Genomic DNA, 20284 nt, shown 5'->3' on the forward strand with positions numbered 1-20284 from the left:
GTAAATATTTTTGTGACGTCTCATCTCCCGGATCATTCACATCCACCCATTAAGAAGAACATCAGCCCCTCCAGCTCATGACTGTACAGCTGTGTGTCTTCTCCTGTCAGTGTGTGTCGAGCAGCCTGTCAGCGCCTCTCTAAAACCCCAGCTCTGTTCTTCTTCTTCGGGGTTTCCTGCCATATTCCTGCAGCCAGCCCGTGTGTTTCTACAGCAGCAGCCTGTTTGTTGTGTGGAACATGCAGAAGAGAAGGAAGCCAGAGCCGATCCAACTCAACCCGATCCCCGATGGAAACACTATCAACGGCACCGGAGCCACAGAGTGAGTGTCAATATCTATCTACTACTGATCTTCACAGTGTTATATGAGGGTTAGGCTATTGATAATGGGCCACTGATTGATCAGTTATGTTAGATTCATGTTCATATGCTATAAGGGCTCCTGACAGATGCAACGTATAGATACCTGAAGATCCCCTTTACAGTGTGTGTGTAAACTTCTGTCTTAGGTGTCTAATATAAGACTCTGCACCGTGTGTGTGTGTGTGTGTGTGTGTGTGTGTGTGTGTGTGTGTGTGTGTGTGAGCTCACTGAGATTACACTAGAGCTGCAACCAATGATCATCTTTATTATTATCATCATCATCATCATCATCATCATCATCAATTCATATTCAATTCAATATAACTTTATTTACCCCAAAGGAAATGATTGTACCACAGAATGCTTCAAATTACAGTAACACTAAATACAGTAACCACAATTTTAACGAGTCACAACCAGTCAACGAGTTGGTTCCCACATGACGGAAGTAATAAATATCTGGCAAAATATACAAGCATACAAGATTGAAGTGTTTTCCAGGAGCAAAACCAGAATCTAGTGCCTACTAGAGTAACAATAGGAGTACATGAAGTACAAGAGTTACTAAAAATGAGCTAAAATGGTGGGAAAAAAAGCAGACTGTTCATATTGAATATGATATAACAATGAGAAGTAAGTGTTGCACATGACTGAGAGAATAATATTGCACTGTGCTGACAAGTGACCATGATTACTGAAGAATGATATTGCACTTGGTGTTGAGAAAAACATTGCACAAGATTTTGAAAAGTGGTAATGTGCATCATATTAGGTCAGGGGTGTCAAACTCATTTTAGTTCATGGGCCACATACAACCAAAGTTGATCTCAAGTGGGCCGGACCAGTAAAACCATCTCACAATAACCTATAGGTACCATCAGCTCCAATATTTACCCCTTTTTTGTGGTAAAGAATTGCAAGTACATTCTGTAGATGTTCATCATTTCACAAAACAGATGAACAGCCTGAGATGTCTCAAGAAAAATAAATGCAGTTTCAGCAGTATGTCTGAGTTTCTCCAAATTCAGTCAGTCTACTTCTCACTGTCATTACATGAGCATTTATCCACACATTTCCTGATACAGATTCTTTTGAACTGAAGCTGCTGATTGACAAATTTTGCACAATGTTCAATATCTCTTAACATGGTCACAGTAAGTATTCATTGTTATATCAGAGAGCTGTATCCAGGTCAGGGTGGAAAAGCTTCTGAAGCAGGATTTTACATGAAGTAAGCAATGCATTGTTTAACTTGCTCCTGAAACCTGGCACCTCTTAGTCCAGTCATCTAGTGGGCTGGATCGGACCCTTTGGTAGACCAATTCTGGCCCACGGGCCGTATGTTTGACACCCCGGTATTAAGTAATAGTGCACCGAATGTAGGTAAATATTGCAGTGTCCTTGAATGATATATATTCAAGGACATTCATAATATGTCCTTGAATACTGCTGTCAGTGTTGTATATATTGAGATGTTTTCAGTGAAATGAACAAATTGATTATTTAAGTAAGTTCACAGAACCTGAGGTGAGATCTTCGCCTGTCTTGTGGTGCAACAAATGACCATTTTCATTATCGATCCATCAGTCATTTTTTAAATTAATCGTCTAGACAATATAATGTAAGAAAATAGTAAAAGAAAAACCTGAGCTCAAGTTGACATCTTCAAACACAATTGTAAGTCAGTATAATTGTCCAAAACACTAAGTAGTTATGCTTGATACATGGCTGAAATGATTTAGCATTTATTATACTAGTTACCTAGTTTTGGTTGATTAATTCTCTGTTTGATAATCTAATTGTTTCCTACACTAGTTTACAATAAATATTGCAACTGCTCCCATGTTCAAAACTCTTAATTAACAAGCTCTGTTGTGATTTGCTTTCATGGATTGATCATGCTACATTGCTCCTCAGCAGAGAAAAAGTAAACATCATTGACCTTTCTCACTGAAGACAGTGAGCTAGCTCCAGGCTCCTAATATCCACTCACTGGCTTTGCTTACAGGGACACTTGATGGATCTGAGCCATCATTAACGATTTTTTTGTATCACCTGTTTGTCTGCCTTGAAGAAAGGTCTCTAACGCGCAGCTCGAGTCTTCGGGTGTTCTCTTGGTGGTGTCACGGATGAGCAGGTCGCTCCATAACTCTAACAGCCCACTTTGTGTGGACAGTAATTAGTCAGAGATTGACCTTTGCAGGGACGCACCGTGTAGAATAATATTTCTGTGCGTCGAAGAAGTTTTGTGTAGGCCTGCTCCCACCACGGTAATGGAGATATTAAACTGTTGTGACAACATGCTCCAGTTCTCAGTGCACAGAGAAGAGCCCAGCCAGTCCAGCAACAAGCTGCATCAGTTGGGATGAGAATTACATAACATGTCATCCCTCGTGATGGTTGGTTTTCTAATGTGTTGCAGAGGTGTAATATTTCATTGTTTTATCATTGGATCGCACATCTGGAGGACATGTGTGTCTTTTGCGATGAATTACTTAAAAAGTGATGGACTAAAATCAAATCCTGCATTAAAACTCGGAATATAATTTAGCATTAAACATTTAAGTGTAAAGTTCAGCAGCCCAGCATTTCAGTGAATATTCACAGGGCTGCAACCAACAATTATTTTCAGTTTATCTGCCAATAGATGTCTGGATTGATTGATTAAATGTTTGTAATGTCAGACAACACTGTGAACGTCCATTTATAAAGAAAACTACATCCTCAAATTGCTTTTTTTGTCCGACCTAAACACAAAGACAAGCAGTAAATTCTCACATTTAAGAAGCAAGAACAAACACAGAGGGGGGGAGTTGTGCCTTGGCTTTGTTTGCCGATGATGATGTAATGTTTGGCTGGCAGAGGAGCAGCATGTCGGGATAAAGCAACAATCAGGAACTCTGAATCAGATATTTGGAAGTCTCTGCTGTGGAGCGAACTCGCAGTGTCTGTGTGTCCGTGTGTGTCCGGTAATACTGCTGTATTGTGCCACTGTGACATTCAGACTGACACACTGCTGACAGAAAGCCATGGAGCCTGGTGTCACTCCTGACCTCTTTTCCATAAAAAGACATCTGGGTCCACACGTTCAGCTGTCTGGGGCTCTGAGGGAAAGCAAATCCCGTTTCAGGCCAGTGATAGTAGATGACGGGTCTGCGGGCACACAGTTGTCCGTCACAGTCGGCACACATTTTGCTCCTTAACACTGCATAAAACCAAACTCCTGGACACCCACACGAGAAAGGAGGAGGGGTAAGATTTGTAAATACATTGCAAGATAAATTGTATTTATCTAGTGATTAAACTGTACGTTGCATATCAGCTGCCAAAGGAATTAAATACACCTTCTAACCAATGGGCATCTGAACTTGTAGGTATGAAGGAGAAGTGGGCTGATGCATGGCCAGTTCTAGAAGTGTAAATGTAAACAGGGCAAATATCACAACCAAAGTTCCTGATTTCCTAATTTTAGCTCTGCACAGGCTTTAAGAAACCAAAACGTGTAAGGGTGATTTGTTTGTGGAGAGCTGGAGCTTTGCCATACATTTGCAGACCAGTGGAGGGGAAGACTGGATTTAAAGGACCAGGCTTCTTTGCTCCACATGTGGTATAATAGGATGGGTGTGTGTTTGAGGCTACCCAGTGCCGTGCACAGACATTTTGTGGGGCACATGCTCAAGTGGAAAAAAGGGAAGTGCTGCACGCATGCAAGAAGCTCGCAAAGTGCACCCTGCCAGGAGGTTTCTGTGTGTCGCTGGCACCAGAACAGTTCTTGAGGCCAAAGAACATACAGTACATTATGCACAGTAATGAGCGAGGAAAATGTCTATCTAGCTTATTTTAAAGGTGACTCAGTATCTTTACTGTATGCACCGAGCAGCATCTTCACATATATGTATCATTTATTTATAGAAGGCAACGACAAAGAAAACAGTGCCACATTTGTGCACTCTTTAGTGATCTATAAAACAATAACCATTCACAATCAACACGTCTTCACACAAAATTGTAAAAACACTGTTCTCTGAATACATAAAATAACAGACTAAACCAATCTACCCTCCAAACCACAAAGTAGGCCAACAGTGAGGCTAAGTTTGTTCTCTTCTTCCTCACTTTATTCTTCACTTCTTTTTTTGCTTTCCTCCATTTGTTTTTCTCTTCTCATTTTCTTCTCCCCTTTTTTTGTAAATAGTCACATACTTACAATTATCTTCTAAATAAGCTTTAAATATTCTTAAAGAATCTCAGAGAACAACGTATGCAGCTCCGAGCTCCTCCCATCCTCCTCTGCACTATTTGTACTTGCTATATTTGTGAAGTACCAAACTGCAATAAATATAAATAATTATTATAAATAAATTATCAGATCATAGAAATGCTCCAATTCTATAAATATTAGCAACAAAGCAAGAAAACTGCAAAATGCATCAATTGCAAAAAATGATAGATTTAGAAAATCATTGGAAAAAATAAACTAGGGGAAAAAGAAATAAGCTAGGGAAACCTATATTTTTATTATTATTATATTTCAAAATTATGTTACAGAATTATTATTTTTTTAAGTTCTATCCAGGTAGTTTATTATTATTATTATTATTATTATTATTATTATATTTATTTTTATAATTATTATTTACTTTCTTTCATTCTTTTTTTTTTTTTTTTTTTACAAATTTTCTTGTTTTAATTTTCTTTTCTTTTTTTTTTTTTTTTACTAATTTCTTGCTAATTTTTTGTGTAATTTCTTCTTTCGTTGCTCGTTGTCCTCTTCCCATGTTGTCAAAAGAAATAAAGCCAATTTGCTCAGCTTTCAAAGGGTTGAATAGTGTCAGAAGTTTTACTAGGTGACCATTTTGCAAACAGTTATAAGACCATGCTTCATCGCCACAGGTGTTTCATATTTTGGCTGATGGTACCTCTTCTCAGCTTACACCACTCTCATTCTTATTGGTACACTGAGTTTAATAATGTCATGTGATCCTCAGCATAGCTCCGCCCACTAGGCATTTTGTCAAAGCAGACATTTGGATTTGTCATTATAGGAAAAGCACAGGTGTTACTAATTACATTAATGATGCTCTGTTCTGCTTAAGTGTTCCAGTAAGCCGTGTGTGATAGCAGTGTGACAGCAGCATGTACAGTTTTTTCAACTGACATGTCAGGGTGTGTTGTGAGATAATAAGCCTGTGCTCTATGAGAATTTTAAATCAATAATTCCAGATGACATCTAGTGTCATAATACAGTGTCAGTATTATAGCTGAAAACACAGCAGTTGTTTTGAATAGAGAGGAGAGACAATGCTTATGTTTCAGAACAGACACACATGAATTATCACATTATTTTAGGTAATTTGGACCCCACACAGGAGGATCTGATGCCCCTACCAGCAGCACAGGTGTTGCATATTGGGTGCAGATGATCTTAATGCAATCGATCATCTCTCTTATTGAAACCAGACCGTACCGCTTTGGTGAAAAGGAATTGCCATTACAGCCCGCGAAATGCTTTCTCAGCATGAAATGGCTGGCAGCCATGGGAGAACTGTACTGAGTGGCCCACATAATGCCAGCCAAGCATATAATATTATCAGAGGAGATCTGAGAACAAATAAAAACAACCTGTTCTGGATAGAATTTGCTAGTTGCTAAAATATTGGATAATATGCTACCGTCAGATACATCCAGACTTAAAGAGCACGCCTGTGTTCTACAGGGAATATTTTCTGCTTAGTTATTCAGAAGTGTTACTGTTCATTCTTTTGTAGAGGCTGTTAGAAAACTTGGTAATGATTTTTTTTTCATATTGACACAGTGTGAATGTGAATGTGTGAAAAGAAGATTAATGATTAACTCATACAGAGTATCTCACCATAGTTTGTAGTGTTGATTCTTCGTTAGTTAGATACCACTTGTTGGTTCTTATTTGCTTGCAAAAGCAATAATGCACGGTTTAGTTTTCTTGCACAATAAAAATCTTTTCAAACTACAATCACGCCTTCCTTCTGATACATCAGTCTATACTGCATATGTGCATTTTGCCTGAGTTAAACTTAGGTTTTATGATGGAAGTCAGTACTGGGAAAATTTCAAACAAAGCTCAGAGTCCTCTGTATTGAAAAAGCAAGGATGTTATGATGATCTGTTTCCCTTGAACCGCTTTCCATCCTCTGTGATTCATGTTATGTAAAGTATGCGAACACTTTTGCAGCCAAAGTCACAAGGAAAAACAGCAATGCCATCCTCTTTCCGGGGCTTGATGGCAAGCTGTAGAAATATTTCATCTTTTGCATTCAAGTTCTACTAGATGTCCTTGGACATTGTGTGGATGGAGCACAAAAGGCTGGCATCGTGCTCGCTGCCTCCTGCACCCAGGAAGGTGGGGGGGGGGCTGCAGTGTGCAGCTGCCGCGGTCCCTCCCACATATGTATTGTGGAGTGTGTTTCAGGCTGCTCCTCTTCTCAGTATCTCCAGCCTCCTCCACCTCCAGCTCTTGTCGACAAGACGCCCACGCTACCCACAACCAACTCAAACTCAGCACCTCGTCTCCATGGATATGCAGGCCCACTGTCAAAAATAAAACCACTTAACCCTCTCTTTGCTGTGTGGTGGAGCAGTGGAGAGAAGAGCTCGCTGCCCTGCTCTACTTGCTCTCCACTGAGTCGTGATTAGGTACGAAGATTTTTTTTAAGAAGCACAATTACCACTTAGCTTAAAGAAAACCATTTTGTTATGATCAGATAAGCAGGCAAATATGAAAGACTAGCAATTAAACTAATGATGTTTTTTTAATTGGAGCACCTTACAGAGGCTTGTACACTTGCAAGCATGTAAAACGTCTTTACCATCAAATCTGGCATGCTTTTGTTTTATTTTTATTTTATTTTTTTTATTTATTTAATGCTCATTGGTGCCTTGAGGACTCATTGGTCTCTATCTGCTTATCAAGCTAATGATAAAAGCTTAGACAGACTTTGTGTTGCAGTGTTTGGAGACAGTGAAGCGGGAGGGGAAGGAGAGGTCAAAGAGCAGCATGTCAAAAGAGTTCACTCCGCGATTGATTTCTCAAGGAAATGCATCGCCATGACAACAGCGCCAGGAGAACGGCGTCAGCGCTCAGAGGAACTTGGAGCTTCCTCACACACAGATCTGGGAAGGAACACCGAAACACACCCTGTGACCCTGTCTGTCTTCCTGCCGGCTCTTTGGTCAATTGTCGTTGTTGTATGCACGAGAAGCAGTTGTCACACACCAAGCTCTGTCAGTAATATAATACAGTAGATCTGGATGCACCTTAGATTGTCTCACATCTCCCAGGGGGGACAGCCGGACTGCATGAGTTCAGTCTGAGTGGACTCAACGACCTTTGCATTTAGGAAGGAATACATTAATAATACATGACTTACTTATCTTTGTCTCTGTTACTCTTCATCTTCTCTCGTAGAACAAATTTGGAGGCACTGCAGAAGAAACTAGAGGAGCTTGAGTTGGATGAGCAGCAGCGGAAGCGCCTGGAGGCCTTCCTGACACAGAAGCAGAAGGTGGGAGAGCTGAAGGATGATGACTTTGAAAAGATCTGTGAGCTGGGCGCTGGTAACGGAGGAGTGGTCTTCAAGGTCTCTCACCGACCCTCTGGTCTGATTATGGCGAGGAAGGTAAGCTGTGGCCTATCGGAAGCACTGTGGTGAAGAGGCTGTGAAAAAAAAGCTACTTTTACTTTCAGGATGCCACTCAGCCTTGACAATACATAATATACAATAAACGGTTTTCTTCCTTTGTATATGATTGACAGAAATGGATTTTTCCAGGCATCATCGCTGTTTTGAAAGAGTGTGGAGTCAAATTTGTTTCTCATTTTCCTGTATTTTGTGAACCACATGAACAAGTGGGTTAGTGGGACAACTGTCACAACATTCAAGAGCCACTGTGTGTTATTCACACTTGACAGAAAAAATTGAAATCCAAAAAAAAATATGCATCTATATTAAAACTTGTATCGTAAATAATGTTCCTGTGTGTGTACAAATGTACAAAAGGAAGATTTAAAGGGACAGTTCAGCCCAAAATCAAATATACATATTTTTCTTCAGCTCAGATTGTTTTGTGTGAGTTGCTGAGTGTTGGAGATATCGGCTGTAGAGATGTCTGCCTTCTCTCCAATATAATGGAACCAGATGGCACTCAGCTTGTGGTTCTCAAAGTGCCAAAAAAATACCTCTGAACAACTCACCAGCAATGTCTCTTTACAGAAATCACGATCTGGTTACTCAAGATAATCCACGGACCTTGTTGTGAGCAGTTTCATGTAGCAATTATTTTCTTTCCACTGAGCTACACCTACCAACCGCATCGCTGCACAGAAGGAAGCGTGCATCTACTCACTGATGAGAGGCTTGTGCTCATGACAGCGTGAAATGTAGGCATTAGTGGCAGAGCTTGACTGAGCTGTAACATTAGCTAGCTCAGTGGTGCTTCTTTCAACACACCCGCTGTTTAGTTCAGTAGAAAGAAAATAGTTCCTACATGAAACTGCTCACAACAAGATCTGTGGATTATCATTGTTGGCACTTTGAGCACCACAAGCTGAGTGCCATCTAGTTCCATTATATTGAGAAAAGGCAGACATCTCTACAGCTGATGTCTCCAACACTCGGCAGCTCACACCAAAATAATGCAGACTGATAAATAGCACTACAGGTAAGAGGAAAAATATGTATGTTTGATTTGAGGGTGAACTGTCCCTTTAATTTCCTGTTATTTCTGTTCTGTGTGATACTAGGACACATAATAAAACCTGATGTCTGCCATGTTCCAGCTTATCCACCTGGAGATCAAACCAGCCATTAGGAACCAGATCATTAGGGAGCTGCAGGTGCTGCACGAGTGTAACTCCCCCTACATTGTGGGCTTCTATGGAGCTTTCTACAGCGATGGAGAAATCAGCATCTGCATGGAGCATATGGTACTTATCGTTAATAAGTTCTGGCTGCCAGTGTGTTGTTTATACAGCATTCATTCTGAGTGCTGCTTTACAGACTGTGCTGTGGATGCCTGGCGTGTCTTCCCTCTCATGTACAACCTCATTAGTGTTGAAAGAATCACTTTGTTTCAATGTGTTGCATTTCATAAATGGTGTTTTCAATTTCAAAGAGTCCTCTCAGTGGATGCTCTCCATATTTTTGCCTTCTGTGCTGGTTATAGGATGGTGGCTCTCTGGACCAGTCGCTGAAAAAGGCAGGCAAGATCCCCGAGCAGATCCTTGGCAAAGTCAGCATCGCTGTGCGTAGCTCCAACACCTCTCCCACCACTTTCATGCTCTGGTCGTCATACAGCTATATTTCTGACCATCACTGATGCACACTGTATGTGCTAAAATAATCAGAATCGTTACCACGCTGATGTGAAATATTTGTTTTTCCAGGTCATTAAAGGACTCTCCTACCTGAGGGAGAAACACAAGATCATGCACAGAGGTCAGTCACTATTTTATTCACTAATAATGTCATCAATATGAAAAGGTTTCACAAACCCTTTACATTTATGAATGAAGACTGAGCTTTAAATAACTCGAGGGAGAGTATTGATCTGTACCTTACAGTAATTTCCTATTTTAGATGCATCAGCTGCATCTTTGTTGCACTCAGTGTCGTACATATGAATGATGAAAGACAACACACAAGCACATATTGCACAACATGCACTGAGAGCCTTTGCAGCAGTTTGCTCTGTGTTGCTCTCTGTTCCCTGTTGAACACTTGCCCACCATGTTCTCCTAAATATACTGCATGTCCCTCTCTCAGATGTCAAGCCTTCTAACATCCTAGTGAATTCCCGCGGTGAGATCAAGCTGTGCGACTTTGGAGTGAGCGGGCAGCTCATAGACTCCATGGCCAACTCCTTTGTGGGCACTCGCTCCTACATGTCTGTGAGTTAAAATGGACACACTCCTCCTCTCCTTCTGCTCTCGCTCACACATTAGCTTTTACGATTCCTGAAGAGAATCTCAGATTTATGTGTGTAAGGCAACCAGAGTCCCCAGTTCAGACTGTATTCCCAGTTTTGATGAGTCACAAATCAACTGGGACTGGCTTTATAAATAGGGTTTCATGTCTTGTAAGCATCAGCTGTGCTCAGAGTAGACCCACATGTAGACGTAGGTTATGCAATTTGTGTAATTCATACCAGTGATGGGATGATGTAATGCAGAGATTTAATTTGATATTACTTGATCAAATACTAATTAAATTTCTAAACTTACAGTCATTTGTATTAACTGATGTGATGGATGTAAATTATTTTTATATCAATTTGCCTTAGCATGCTAGCATCATGTGACTCAAACTGGTTACTTAAACTCTTACTGGGACATGTCCTGAGTGATTTGGATTTGAACACTGACATAATAAGTGAGCTGGACTAAATCATCATGCAGGGACTCCCATCTGAAAAGATTTCACTTCATGGACCTCCAACTGGAAAGATTTTGGTTGTTAGATATGGTTAAAACCAGAAATCTATAGTTGTCAAATACATTTAAGGAGATAACCGAGGAAGAAGTGAATCCTATGATCATACAACAGCCACTCTTATGATCACTGGGCTCACTTCTATAGTGAATTAAATAGACTGAATCACAGTGTTTGTGTACAGTAACTTCCAGGTAGAAAACCCTGGGTCACGTACATTAAATGAAATGGTGCCACCAGACTCCATTGACAAAAACATTCCTTTTAGAACAGGGGTTGTCAAACTTATTTAAGTTCATGGGCCACACACAGTCCGATTCGATCGCAGCTGTAGTAACCAGTAAAACCATGGCATAATATCCTGTAAATTCAAAACACCTCCAAATTTTTCCCTTTTTTTGTTTAAAAAATTTCATTTTAAAAATGCTCATCCATTTACAGATCATATAACAAAAAGCCTGTGATGTCTTCAGAAGAATAGATTAAATTTTAACAATTCTCAGTTTTTCCACATATAGTCAGCCAACTACTCGCTGTCATTAAATGTGCATTTTCTATGCATTCCCACTCCTGTGTAGTAATCTTGACATCACTACACCAAGCTAAAGTGAAAGAAAAGAACTGTATTCTGGTTGGGGTGGAAAAGCCTTTGATGCAGCATTTTACATGAAGAAAGCTACTCATTGTTTAACTTGCTCCTAAAACCTAGCACCTCTTTGCCTTACTTGTGTGTTGCCATTAGGTGTGCAATGTCATCCAGTGGGCCGTATGTTTGACACTCCTGTTTTAGAACAAAGGAGTTGCTGGTCTACCACTGCCTTGATCAGTTAGTGTGTAATGTAAAGCTGTGAAAAATATTCAAAATATAGCATTCACTAATGCAGAATGGGTAAAACACGTCTTGCTGCAGCACACGTCCACAGTTGTATATTGCTTAGCTTCAGGGCTGGTAGAATCGGTTTTATCAAAGAGGCTAGAAGAGCAACACAGCAGAAGAGCAGCAGAAATGTCAGAGGGCTTGAACCACTGTGTTTAACTTTACATTTTTAAACATTAGTTACAGCTGAAAATAACAGGAACAGCTGATGTCACATACTGTACCTCCACGATTCACAACAATTGCCAATTGTTTACCTGGATTTGTTAGTGTGACATCACAGTGATTTCATCTATAGTGAAAATACAGTATTCCTTATTTTTCTGGCACTCTGTCAAAGACCCCTGGGGGTTCCCAGACCCGTAGTTGAGGGCCACTGGTCTAATTTATTGACTGTCATAAGTTATAGCCTGATAAATGCTTAATGATGCTGTATTATCACTGCAACATTTTAATAATTGTACAAACAAGTAATGGTTCTGTCGGTGATATAACTGCATGTGTTTTGCAGCCGGAGCGTTTACAGGGCACCCATTACTCTGTTCAGTCGGACATCTGGAGTATGGGTCTGTCTCTGGTTGAAATGGCCATTGGACGCTTCCCTATTCCACCACCTGATGCTAAGGAACTGGAACAGATTTTTGGCTTCCCAGTGGAAGGGGAGGCAGCCTGCAGCGAGTCCTCCCCAAAGCCACGGCCCCCTGGGAGACCAGGCAGCTGTAAGTCTGAGATGATGCTGGTTCATCCTGTCATTCTGCAGAGTGGCTTTTTGTTTTTAGATTAAAGCAGCTTTGAATGACAGTATTTCAAAAGTTCTGTTGAAGTTGTTAACAACAAATCAGTGGACTTTGAGTAATAATTGGTGCAGAGGGAACTGTGAATTATGACAGAGGCTGATAAATATTTTTCCCTGCAGCATATGGTCCTGACAGCAGACCACCAATGGCCATATTTGAGCTGCTTGATTACATAGTCAATGAGGTGAGTGTGCCCATTTTATGATCTCATCCCAACATGAACATACCTGTATATCAGTGTATATTGTTGAGATACATTTGCCAGCAATTTGAGCATTTCTGACAGGACCTTTAAATTTCAGCCTCCACCAAAGCTGCCTGGGATATTTAGCCCTGAATTTCAAGACTTTGTGAACAAATGGTACGTAGGAGAAATTTTCACTAGCATCAAACACAAATGGAATATCCCCTTCAGACTGTCTGCCACCTAGTGGTGTTAAAAGATATTACATTCAAAAAAAGGTTTGTGTCTCCATTGCAGTTTGATTAAGAATCCTGCAGAGAGAGCAGACCTCAAACAGTTGATGGTGAGTGCTCATACTTTACAGTATTCTCACTCCCTACATTTTTCTTTATCTTTATAGCTATCTTACACGCCTCTCTTTTTCCTCAGGTGCATCCTTTCATCAAACAGTCGGAGGCAGAGCAGGTTGACTTTGCTGGTTGGTTGTGCAGCACCATTGGACTCAATCAGCCTCTGACTCCCACCCACGGCACAGCAATGTGAAGCCTGTTGTGTCTACAACAAACCCCATATCCCAAGGTCCTCTGGTGACTGGGTTTGTATTATGGGTGATATGTATTTATACTGAGTACTACATGGGTTCAAAAGTTGTGCAATCAATAGTTGTATATTTAGTGTACAAACCTACATGCCAAGTGAAATTAACTATGTATTGAACAAGTCTTTGGGCTACGTTGCAGGCCTGCCTGAAAAGCCATCTTTTTCTAATGATCAAATTATTTAATCATGACAAATGCTGCTCAACCTGTGTGCTTGATATTCCTCTTTGCCTTGTGTTCTTACAGCGCCAACAAAATCAAGTCTTTGTTAGCTTATGTGAAATAAATAAGTCTTGTGAATCAAAATTTAAAAAATGACTGATTAGACTGAATTATTTGAAACAGATGATTTATTTATCACTGAACTCTTGTCTGCAAGTATAGAGTTTTATGCCTTGGGTTTGGCAGGTGCACCTTTCTTTCCAGGCTTCTTCTTGGGTTTCAGCATCTTGGCCTTGATCTACAGAGAGAACAAAGATATCAGAGTCATAATCAACACATTAAGTCTATGATTTTTGCTCTCAGCTTGAATTATTTTAATTCTTACCGCAGGGTCATGCTGGAGGATGGCATGAAGTCTTGCAGTCTTGGCGTAAGGGTTCAGTTTGAGCATTATCCTCAAGTTCTTCTTAAGTACTCTGCGATTGATCTTCTTGCTGTAATGACAATATAACCCAGTCTTAATACAAACTTCTAGTAAAGTTTATTACAAACTTGAAATGTGTGTCGCTCAGGACTTCCATATAATCAGGATTCAGAAACACGGACCTGAAGTGGGAAAATCATCATATTTGACCATCTAAAAAATGTTTTCAAGAACTCAAAAGTGAGCAGTACGTACTTAGGTGCACGAAGTGCTTTCTGGATCTCCTCACTCTTCAGAATCCTGCTCAGGTCTGTGTTGGTCATCTTGTGCATGGGCAGGCTGGAATAAAGAAGGCATTATAAATCAATTCCTCATGTTGGAGATGATGAATAGTTGACTGATGAGTCTTTTGATGCTCAAACTCAGAACTTCGTTAAATATCACACAGTATCAAAAACACGGACCATGAAGTGGAAGCTCATCACTGATGTGACCAACAGATGTACATGTGCAACAGTGTGATTGCTCCTTAAACACTTACTTGTAGCCAACCTTCAGGGAAGCAGGTTTGCGCCAGGTGCCATACAGCTCATCCAGCTTGCGGAAAGCACTCTCAGTCCAGATGCAGAAGCGTCCAACATGATCACCAGGAGCGAGCCTCAGAATCCGTCTGCGATTCCTCATCTTACCCTTACCAGCACGCACGCGCTGACAGGCATAGACCTAGGCACAGAAGCTTATATTATTTCGTAACACCATAACAAATAAAGAAACTTGGCAATACCTATAAATATCCTACACTTGAGCAGTTATCACAGGCAGAGAAACTGTTCCAATTAATCCTACAGAAAGTAACAAGTTCAGTCTGAAGTCTTACTGCTACACTCGATACCATACATATGAATCAGATTAACAGATGCTTGGGATCATCATGCTTTACTCAACCTGTGCTGCAGCATTCATAGTTATTTGCTTTCCATCTTTACTTCAGGTGAGTAAACCTGCTCGAGACTCCTCCTGGATTGTGGAGACTGTATAAAGAGCTACAATTGCTACTCCACACAATACAGATAGAAACAAAAACATCCTTTCAGCGACAATAATCACTTTCTATTCAAACATTGTTCCCTAATGGAGCACTGAGTCAAGCAATTAGACAAACTGTTGAGATTACCTTCTTGATGTCATTCTAGACTTTAAGCTTCTTCAGCAGCAGCGCTGCCTCCTTGGTCTTCTTGTAGCCCTCAACTTTGTCTTCAACCACCTTGCTTGCTGTAAGTCTGAGATGATGCTGGTTCATACCATCATTCTGTGGTGGCCTTGTGTTTTAGATTAAAGCAGCTCTGACAGACAATATTTCAAAGGGTCTATTATAATTGTTTACAACAAATAAGTGGACTCTGAGTAATAATTAGTGCAGAGGTAACTGAATAATGACAGAGGCTGATCAATATTTTTCCCTGCAGCATATGGTCCTGACAGCAGAACACAGATGGCTGTATTTGAGCTGCTTGATTACAGTCATTGAGGTGAGTGGGCCCATATTTGACCACATCCGAACATAAACATACCTGTATACCAGTGTATATTGTTTTAATACCTTTGCCAGCTATCTGAGCATTGAGTTTGACCCATTCAGTGCTGACAGGACCTTTGAATTTCAGCCTCCACCAAAGCTGCCTGGGCTATTTGGCCCTGAATTTTGAGACTTTGTGAACAAATGGTACGTAGAATTTTCTACTAGTGTCAAACAAATGGAATATCCCCTTCAAAGCCACCTAGTGGTGTTAAGACATTACATTATAAAAAAGATTTGTCTGTCCATTGCAGTTTGATCAAGAATCCTGCATAGAGAGCAGACCTGAAACAGTTGGTGAGTGTTCATATTTAGCAGTATTCTCACTTCCTACCTTTTTGTAATCTTTTTGTTACCTTATGTGAAATAAATAAGATGTGAATCAAAATTTAAAAAATGACTGATTAGACTGAATTATTTGAAACAGATGATTTATTTATCACTGAACTCTTGTCTGCAAGTATAGAGTTTTATGCCTTGGGTTTGGCAGGTGCACCTTTCTTTCCAGGCTTCTTCTTGGGTTTCAGCATCTTGGCCTTGATCTACAGAGAGAACAAACAAGATTTCAGAGTCATAATCAACACAGTAAGTCTATGATTTTTGCTTCCAGCTTGAATTATTTTAATTCTTACCGCAGGGTCATGCTGGAGGATGGCATGACGTCTTGCAGTCTTGGCGTAAGGGTTCAGTTTGAGCATTATCCTCAAGTTCTTCAGAGGATTCTTCTTCAGTACTCTGCGGTTGATCTTCTTGCTGTAATGACAATATAACCCAGTCTTAATACAAACTTCTAGTAAAGTTTATTACAAACTTGAAATGTGTGTCGCTCAGGACTTCCATATAATCAGGATTCAGAAACACGGACCTGAAGTGGGAAAATCATCATATTTGACCATCTAAAAAAATGTTTTCAAGAACTCAAAAGTGAGCAGTACGTACTTAGGTGCACGAAGTGCTTTCTGGATCTCCTCACTCTTCAGAATCCTGCTCAGGTCTGTGTTGGTCATCTTGTGCATGGGCAGGCTGGAATAAAGAAGGCATTATAAATCAATTCCTCATGTTGGAGATGATGAATAGTTGACTGATGAGTCTTTTAATGCTCAAACTCAGAACTTCGTCAAATATCACACAGTATCAAAAACACGGACCATGAAGTGGAAGCTCATCACTGATGTGACCAACAGATGTACATGTGCAACAGTGTGATTGCTCCTTAAACACTTACTTGTAGCCAACCTTCAGGGAAGCAGGTTTGCGCCAGGTGCCATACAGCTCATCCAGCTTGCGGAAAGCACTCTCAGTCCAGATGCAGAAGCGTCCAACATGACCACCAGGAGCGAGCCTCAGGAGGTTCAGTTTGTTCACGTTCTGCAGAGTGATGCCTTTAAAACACAATAATCAAAACACCCACATGTTGAATTGTCTTGCTTCTTTAAAGAGTGATTAAAAGTTTTTTCAAGGTAAGGATAGCAGTATTACTACGTATTTCCAAGTCTGTAACACGCACTGCACATGCACTTAACATGGTTTAGTATTTAAGATAAACATTTAGCTTATGTTCTCACATCCATTCACCTACGAGTTACGAATTCTACAACTGTACAAACTACACACCTGGGATATTTCTGAAGGCTTTGGTGACACCGGCGTCCTGGTTGTAAATGATGCATGGACCTCTGCGTTGGATCCGTCTGCGATTCCTCATCTTACCCTTACCGGCACGCATGCGCTGAGAGGCGTAGACCTGATAAAGAAGTTTATATTATTCCATCACACCATAAAGACAAAGAAACCTGGTAATACCTATAAATATCCTACACCTTAGCAGTTATCACAGGCAGAAAAACAGATCCAATTAATCCTACTGAAAGTAACAAGTTCAGTCTGAGGTCTCGCTGCTACACTCCATATACATATGAATCAGATTAACAGATGCTAGGCATCCCCATGCTTTACTCTGCCTGTGCTGCAGCATTCTCACTGCTTTGGATTCCATCTTTATTTCAGGTGAGTAAAACCTGCTCAAAAGACTTCTCATAGATGCAGGAGGCAATGTATAAAAGGAGCTGTGATTTCGACACTTTCCACACAATACAGATATGAACAAAATCAAACATCCTTAAAGCTAAAATCATCTCTTTCCATTCAATTCCCCAATAGAGTATTAGTCAAGCAACTAGAGACTGAAAATGTTAAATTACCTTCTTGATGTCGTTCCAGGCTTTAAGCTTCTTCAGCAGCAGCACTGCCTCCTTGGTCTTCTTGTAGCCCTCGACTTTGTCTTCAACCACCAGTGGGACTTCAGGGATTTCCTCAATGCGGTGTCCTGTAAGACAAGATTATCGTCTCAGAAGATGTCCACACACAAACTTCTTGTGTCGGTCACAAACTACAGTGCTGACTAACCTTGCTCAGAATTTACTATACATCAATACCTTGTGACAGCTTAAAGACAGCAGGCAACTGTCACTGTTCACAGGATCAGACGCAAATTACACCATCATAGCAAGACAATTATACAGTAGGTTAGAAATGTTAATGAGAATATTTTTAACACTTCACCCATTTTTCTTTGTATTGATAATATAATTTGTGGAGCTTACCTTTGGACATCACAAGGGCAGGAATGGCAGAGGCAGCCACAGCAGAGCAGATGGCATAGCGCTTCTGGGTTGTGTTGATTCTGCGGTGCCAGCGGCGCCAGGTTTTGGTGGGGGCAAACATGCGACCTCCACGACACATCTAGGCTAAAGTTAAGGAGGTTTGACAACAACTAAAGCAGCATAATTACTTTTACATAATACCTGCTCAGACTCAATGTTCGTCAAGCATCTGTGCCAGCATATGACAGCAGGCATTCTGTCACTGGTCACAGAGTCAGTCGCAAATTACACCATCACTGCAAGTCATTTGTGTCCATTCTAGTTGTTAGAGATTTGTAAAGACAGAAAATATGTAACGCTTCAATTTTGGTCAAAGGATACATTTCCAAAAGCACCCTGGCCAGAGCGGTGAGTACCACCACCTCTCACACGAGGGATACGGGCCACAGCTCTTCCTGTACCCCAGGACTCTGCACTGGTCTGGTGGCCTGAAATAAACAATTACACACCTAAAATTATAAACAATCTTATGCATGACCTCGATCACCATTTTAAATCTATGAAACTATGACAGTAAATTTTGGTCAACATGCCAGGACAAAACAGCAGTATACACTCACCTGCCAGTTCACTGACTGCGTATGGCTGGCGACTGTTCTTGCGCATGTTGGTGTGCACAAAGTTCACAACATCAGGGCGAATTGGAGCCTTGAACACAGCAGGCATGACAATATTCTTGCCTGCGGATTCTCCTTTCTCGGAGTAAACCGAGATCAGGGGGCGGGCACAGGCCTGGGAAGAAAAGCGAACAATTAGCTTAAGGCAGATACATAATGTTGAATTGGAAAAGGTCGTGCATAACGTTACTGTTTAAGGTGGAGTAGCTCTTTCAATTAACCTGTCACAAGAACTAGCCATAGCATCTCCTGACATGTGCGGTCCAACAAACTGCTAACTACGGTAATATGCGACTCGGCGAAACTGGCATGTCAAATCCAGACGTGCACCTCGCACTTAACTGACATAATAGCAGCTGGGACTGCTCATTATCTTTGCGTATATGGACAAAGTCACCGAGAAATCTGCGACCGCTGGCGTTAGCTTAGCTCGATTATGCTAACCTGACTTAGCAAGCCATTCTTATACATTTACGTTACATTGCCCACCAATGTAAATAACGTTTAGGCTGTTAGGGACAGAAAGACACTCGAATGCCACGAGAAGTATCTACACCGAGAAAAATATAGTTGCCATGTGTGTGACATTTCCTAACTACTTGTCACTGGTCTGCCACTGAGGCGACAAACACACGTGTAACTGGGTTAAACTACCGAAGCTGCTAGTCCAAAATGGCTCCTCGTGTTAGCTTAGCTAGCCGGGAGCATTTCAACTCACTGCTGTTTTCAGCCTGAATTTAAGCCTTCCACAGACTAAGAATACAGCCTAGTTTGATAAGAACACACAGCGAGATACATCTCATGTATTACACCGTATGTTGATAGCAATCTTAGTGTAATTTCTCACCATTTTCGGTATTTAGTTTTCGGCTCGCCGGGAACCACGCTCCTCACGCTATGGCGGCCACAGTAAAAAGGAAGTCGGTAACTCACCCTAAATGCTTTATGCATCCGCCTTGACGGATATCACTTCCGCCGAGATATTATTTTCCACCATTGTTTTACTAACAGCAAAGAAACACACATGATAAAATGTGTATGACTGTAAACAATAATTTCTTTAGCATTTTCAAACATTTTCTCACGGCTAAACAAAAACAACCTGAAGTTGATTGCTACAGCTGGGACTATTTCTTTACGCCATGTTGGCGCAGGATGAACGCAAAGGCCGAACTATTTTCCTCGAAACATTTTTTTGTATATAATATATTATTTATTTATTTATTTATTTACATTTCCTAGTTTATATGTGGTGTTATTATATATGCACTTTGCTGAATTAATTAATTGATTTCTGATTTGTAAAACTTGTTCAAGTGATGACCTATAGCCTCGTGACGTCATCGCCCGAGTGAGCGCGCGACTGTCAAAATATCAACAGTAGCAGCCCAAACTTTACCACAGCAGTCGTAAACTCGGTTAACTTCTCTTTTATTTTCTCCATGTTCTTTGCACTGTGATAGGTGGTCTTTACTATAATTGTGCAATGGGCTCCAAGGTGATATCGAGTGCTAAGGAGTTTTATAATACTCTTCGGTGAGTTTACTTTTTATTAA

The 20284-nt window shown here is 40.7% G+C and overlaps 3 protein-coding genes and 6 non-coding genes across 13 annotated transcripts in view; 2 read left to right on the plus strand and 7 right to left on the minus strand.

Moving 5' to 3' along the window:
• On the plus strand, positions 1-15519 carry map2k1 (mitogen-activated protein kinase kinase 1). Of its 2 annotated transcripts, XM_049575377.1 has the most exons (11): positions 40-322; positions 7808-8018; positions 9179-9325; positions 9565-9642; positions 9785-9836; positions 10164-10288; positions 12218-12425; positions 12623-12687; positions 12806-12864; positions 12985-13030; positions 13117-13551. In XM_049575377.1, exons 1-11 carry the CDS (start codon positions 240-242, stop codon positions 13228-13230), a joined length of 1188 nt encoding a protein of 395 aa, XP_049431334.1. In that variant the 5' UTR covers positions 40-239; the 3' UTR covers positions 13231-13551. The 2 variants fall into 2 exon arrangements, with proteins under 2 accessions (XP_049431335.1, XP_049431334.1); XM_049575378.1 differs by lacking the exons at positions 12623-12687; positions 12806-12864; positions 12985-13030; positions 13117-13551 and adding an exon at positions 15339-15519 and having other exon boundaries at positions 1-322.
• On the minus strand, positions 13619-19675 carry rpl4 (ribosomal protein L4). 4 transcript variants are annotated; one of them, XM_049575382.1, is made up of 10 exons: positions 19576-19675; positions 18672-18843; positions 18433-18539; positions 18052-18190; positions 17650-17774; positions 17063-17192; positions 16674-16830; positions 14128-14211; positions 13834-13942; positions 13619-13746 (listed from the first exon to the last, which is right to left on the minus strand). In XM_049575382.1, the coding sequence occupies exons 1-10, from the start codon at positions 19576-19578 to the stop codon at positions 13675-13677; spliced, it is 1098 nt and encodes a 365-aa protein (XP_049431339.1). In that variant the 5' UTR covers positions 19579-19675; the 3' UTR covers positions 13619-13674. The 4 variants fall into 4 exon arrangements, with proteins under 4 accessions (XP_049431339.1, XP_049431340.1, XP_049431338.1 ...); XM_049575383.1 differs by lacking the exon at positions 14128-14211 and adding an exon at positions 16388-16471; XM_049575381.1 differs by lacking the exons at positions 13834-13942; positions 14128-14211 and adding exons at positions 16081-16201; positions 16388-16471.
• Positions 14013-14080, minus strand: LOC125888161 (small nucleolar RNA SNORD18). The gene has a single exon (XR_007449294.1). It is a non-coding gene; the product is annotated as a small nucleolar RNA SNORD18 (small nucleolar RNA).
• LOC125888160 (small nucleolar RNA SNORD18) lies at positions 14291-14362 on the minus strand. The gene has a single exon (XR_007449293.1). It is a non-coding gene; the product is annotated as a small nucleolar RNA SNORD18 (small nucleolar RNA).
• Positions 16272-16339, minus strand: LOC125888162 (small nucleolar RNA SNORD18). Its single transcript, XR_007449295.1, has one exon. It is a non-coding gene; the product is annotated as a small nucleolar RNA SNORD18 (small nucleolar RNA).
• On the minus strand, positions 16551-16622 carry LOC125888159 (small nucleolar RNA SNORD18). Its single transcript, XR_007449292.1, has one exon. It is a non-coding gene; the product is annotated as a small nucleolar RNA SNORD18 (small nucleolar RNA).
• On the minus strand, positions 17857-17956 carry LOC125888163 (small nucleolar RNA SNORD16). The gene has a single exon (XR_007449296.1). It is a non-coding gene; the product is annotated as a small nucleolar RNA SNORD16 (small nucleolar RNA).
• Positions 18254-18352, minus strand: LOC125888164 (small nucleolar RNA SNORD16). The gene has a single exon (XR_007449297.1). It is a non-coding gene; the product is annotated as a small nucleolar RNA SNORD16 (small nucleolar RNA).
• The window catches only part of zwilch (zwilch kinetochore protein), a 6066-nt gene continuing 4584 nt past the window's right edge, over positions 18803-20284 (plus strand). The window contains exons 1-2 of the mRNA XM_049575370.1: positions 18803-18926; positions 20192-20264. Coding sequence (XP_049431327.1) covers positions 20215-20264 — 50 coding nt within the window. The 5' untranslated portion in view covers positions 18803-18926; positions 20192-20214. The remainder of the gene's footprint in view (positions 18927-20191; positions 20265-20284) is intronic.

The sequence above is a fragment of the Epinephelus fuscoguttatus genome, linkage group LG4 (assembly GCF_011397635.1).
Source record: "Epinephelus fuscoguttatus linkage group LG4, E.fuscoguttatus.final_Chr_v1".
NCBI classification, from domain to species: domain Eukaryota; kingdom Metazoa; phylum Chordata; class Actinopteri; order Perciformes; family Serranidae; genus Epinephelus; species Epinephelus fuscoguttatus.

Excerpts from the sequence above, each read along its gene's own strand:
- map2k1 (XM_049575377.1), top strand. The coding sequence starts at position 240 with ATGCAGAAGAGAAGGAAGCCAGAGCCGATCCAACTCAACCCGATCCCC. Across the intron at positions 12,426-12,622 it reads CCCTGGGAGACCAGGCAGCT|CATATGGTCCTGACAGCAGA; the intron begins GTAAGTCTGAGA and ends TTTTCCCTGCAG. Across the intron at positions 12,865-12,984 it reads CAAGACTTTGTGAACAAATG|TTTGATTAAGAATCCTGCAG; the intron begins GTACGTAGGAGA and ends TCTCCATTGCAG.
- rpl4 (XM_049575381.1), bottom strand. Across the intron at positions 18,540-18,671 it reads CGCAGTCAGTGAACTGGCAG|GCCACCAGACCAGTGCAGAG; the intron begins GTGAGTGTATAC and ends TGTTTATTTCAG. Across the intron at positions 16,831-17,062 it reads AGCCTTCAGAAATATCCCAG|GCATCACTCTGCAGAACGTG; the intron begins GTGTGTAGTTTG and ends TGTGTTTTAAAG.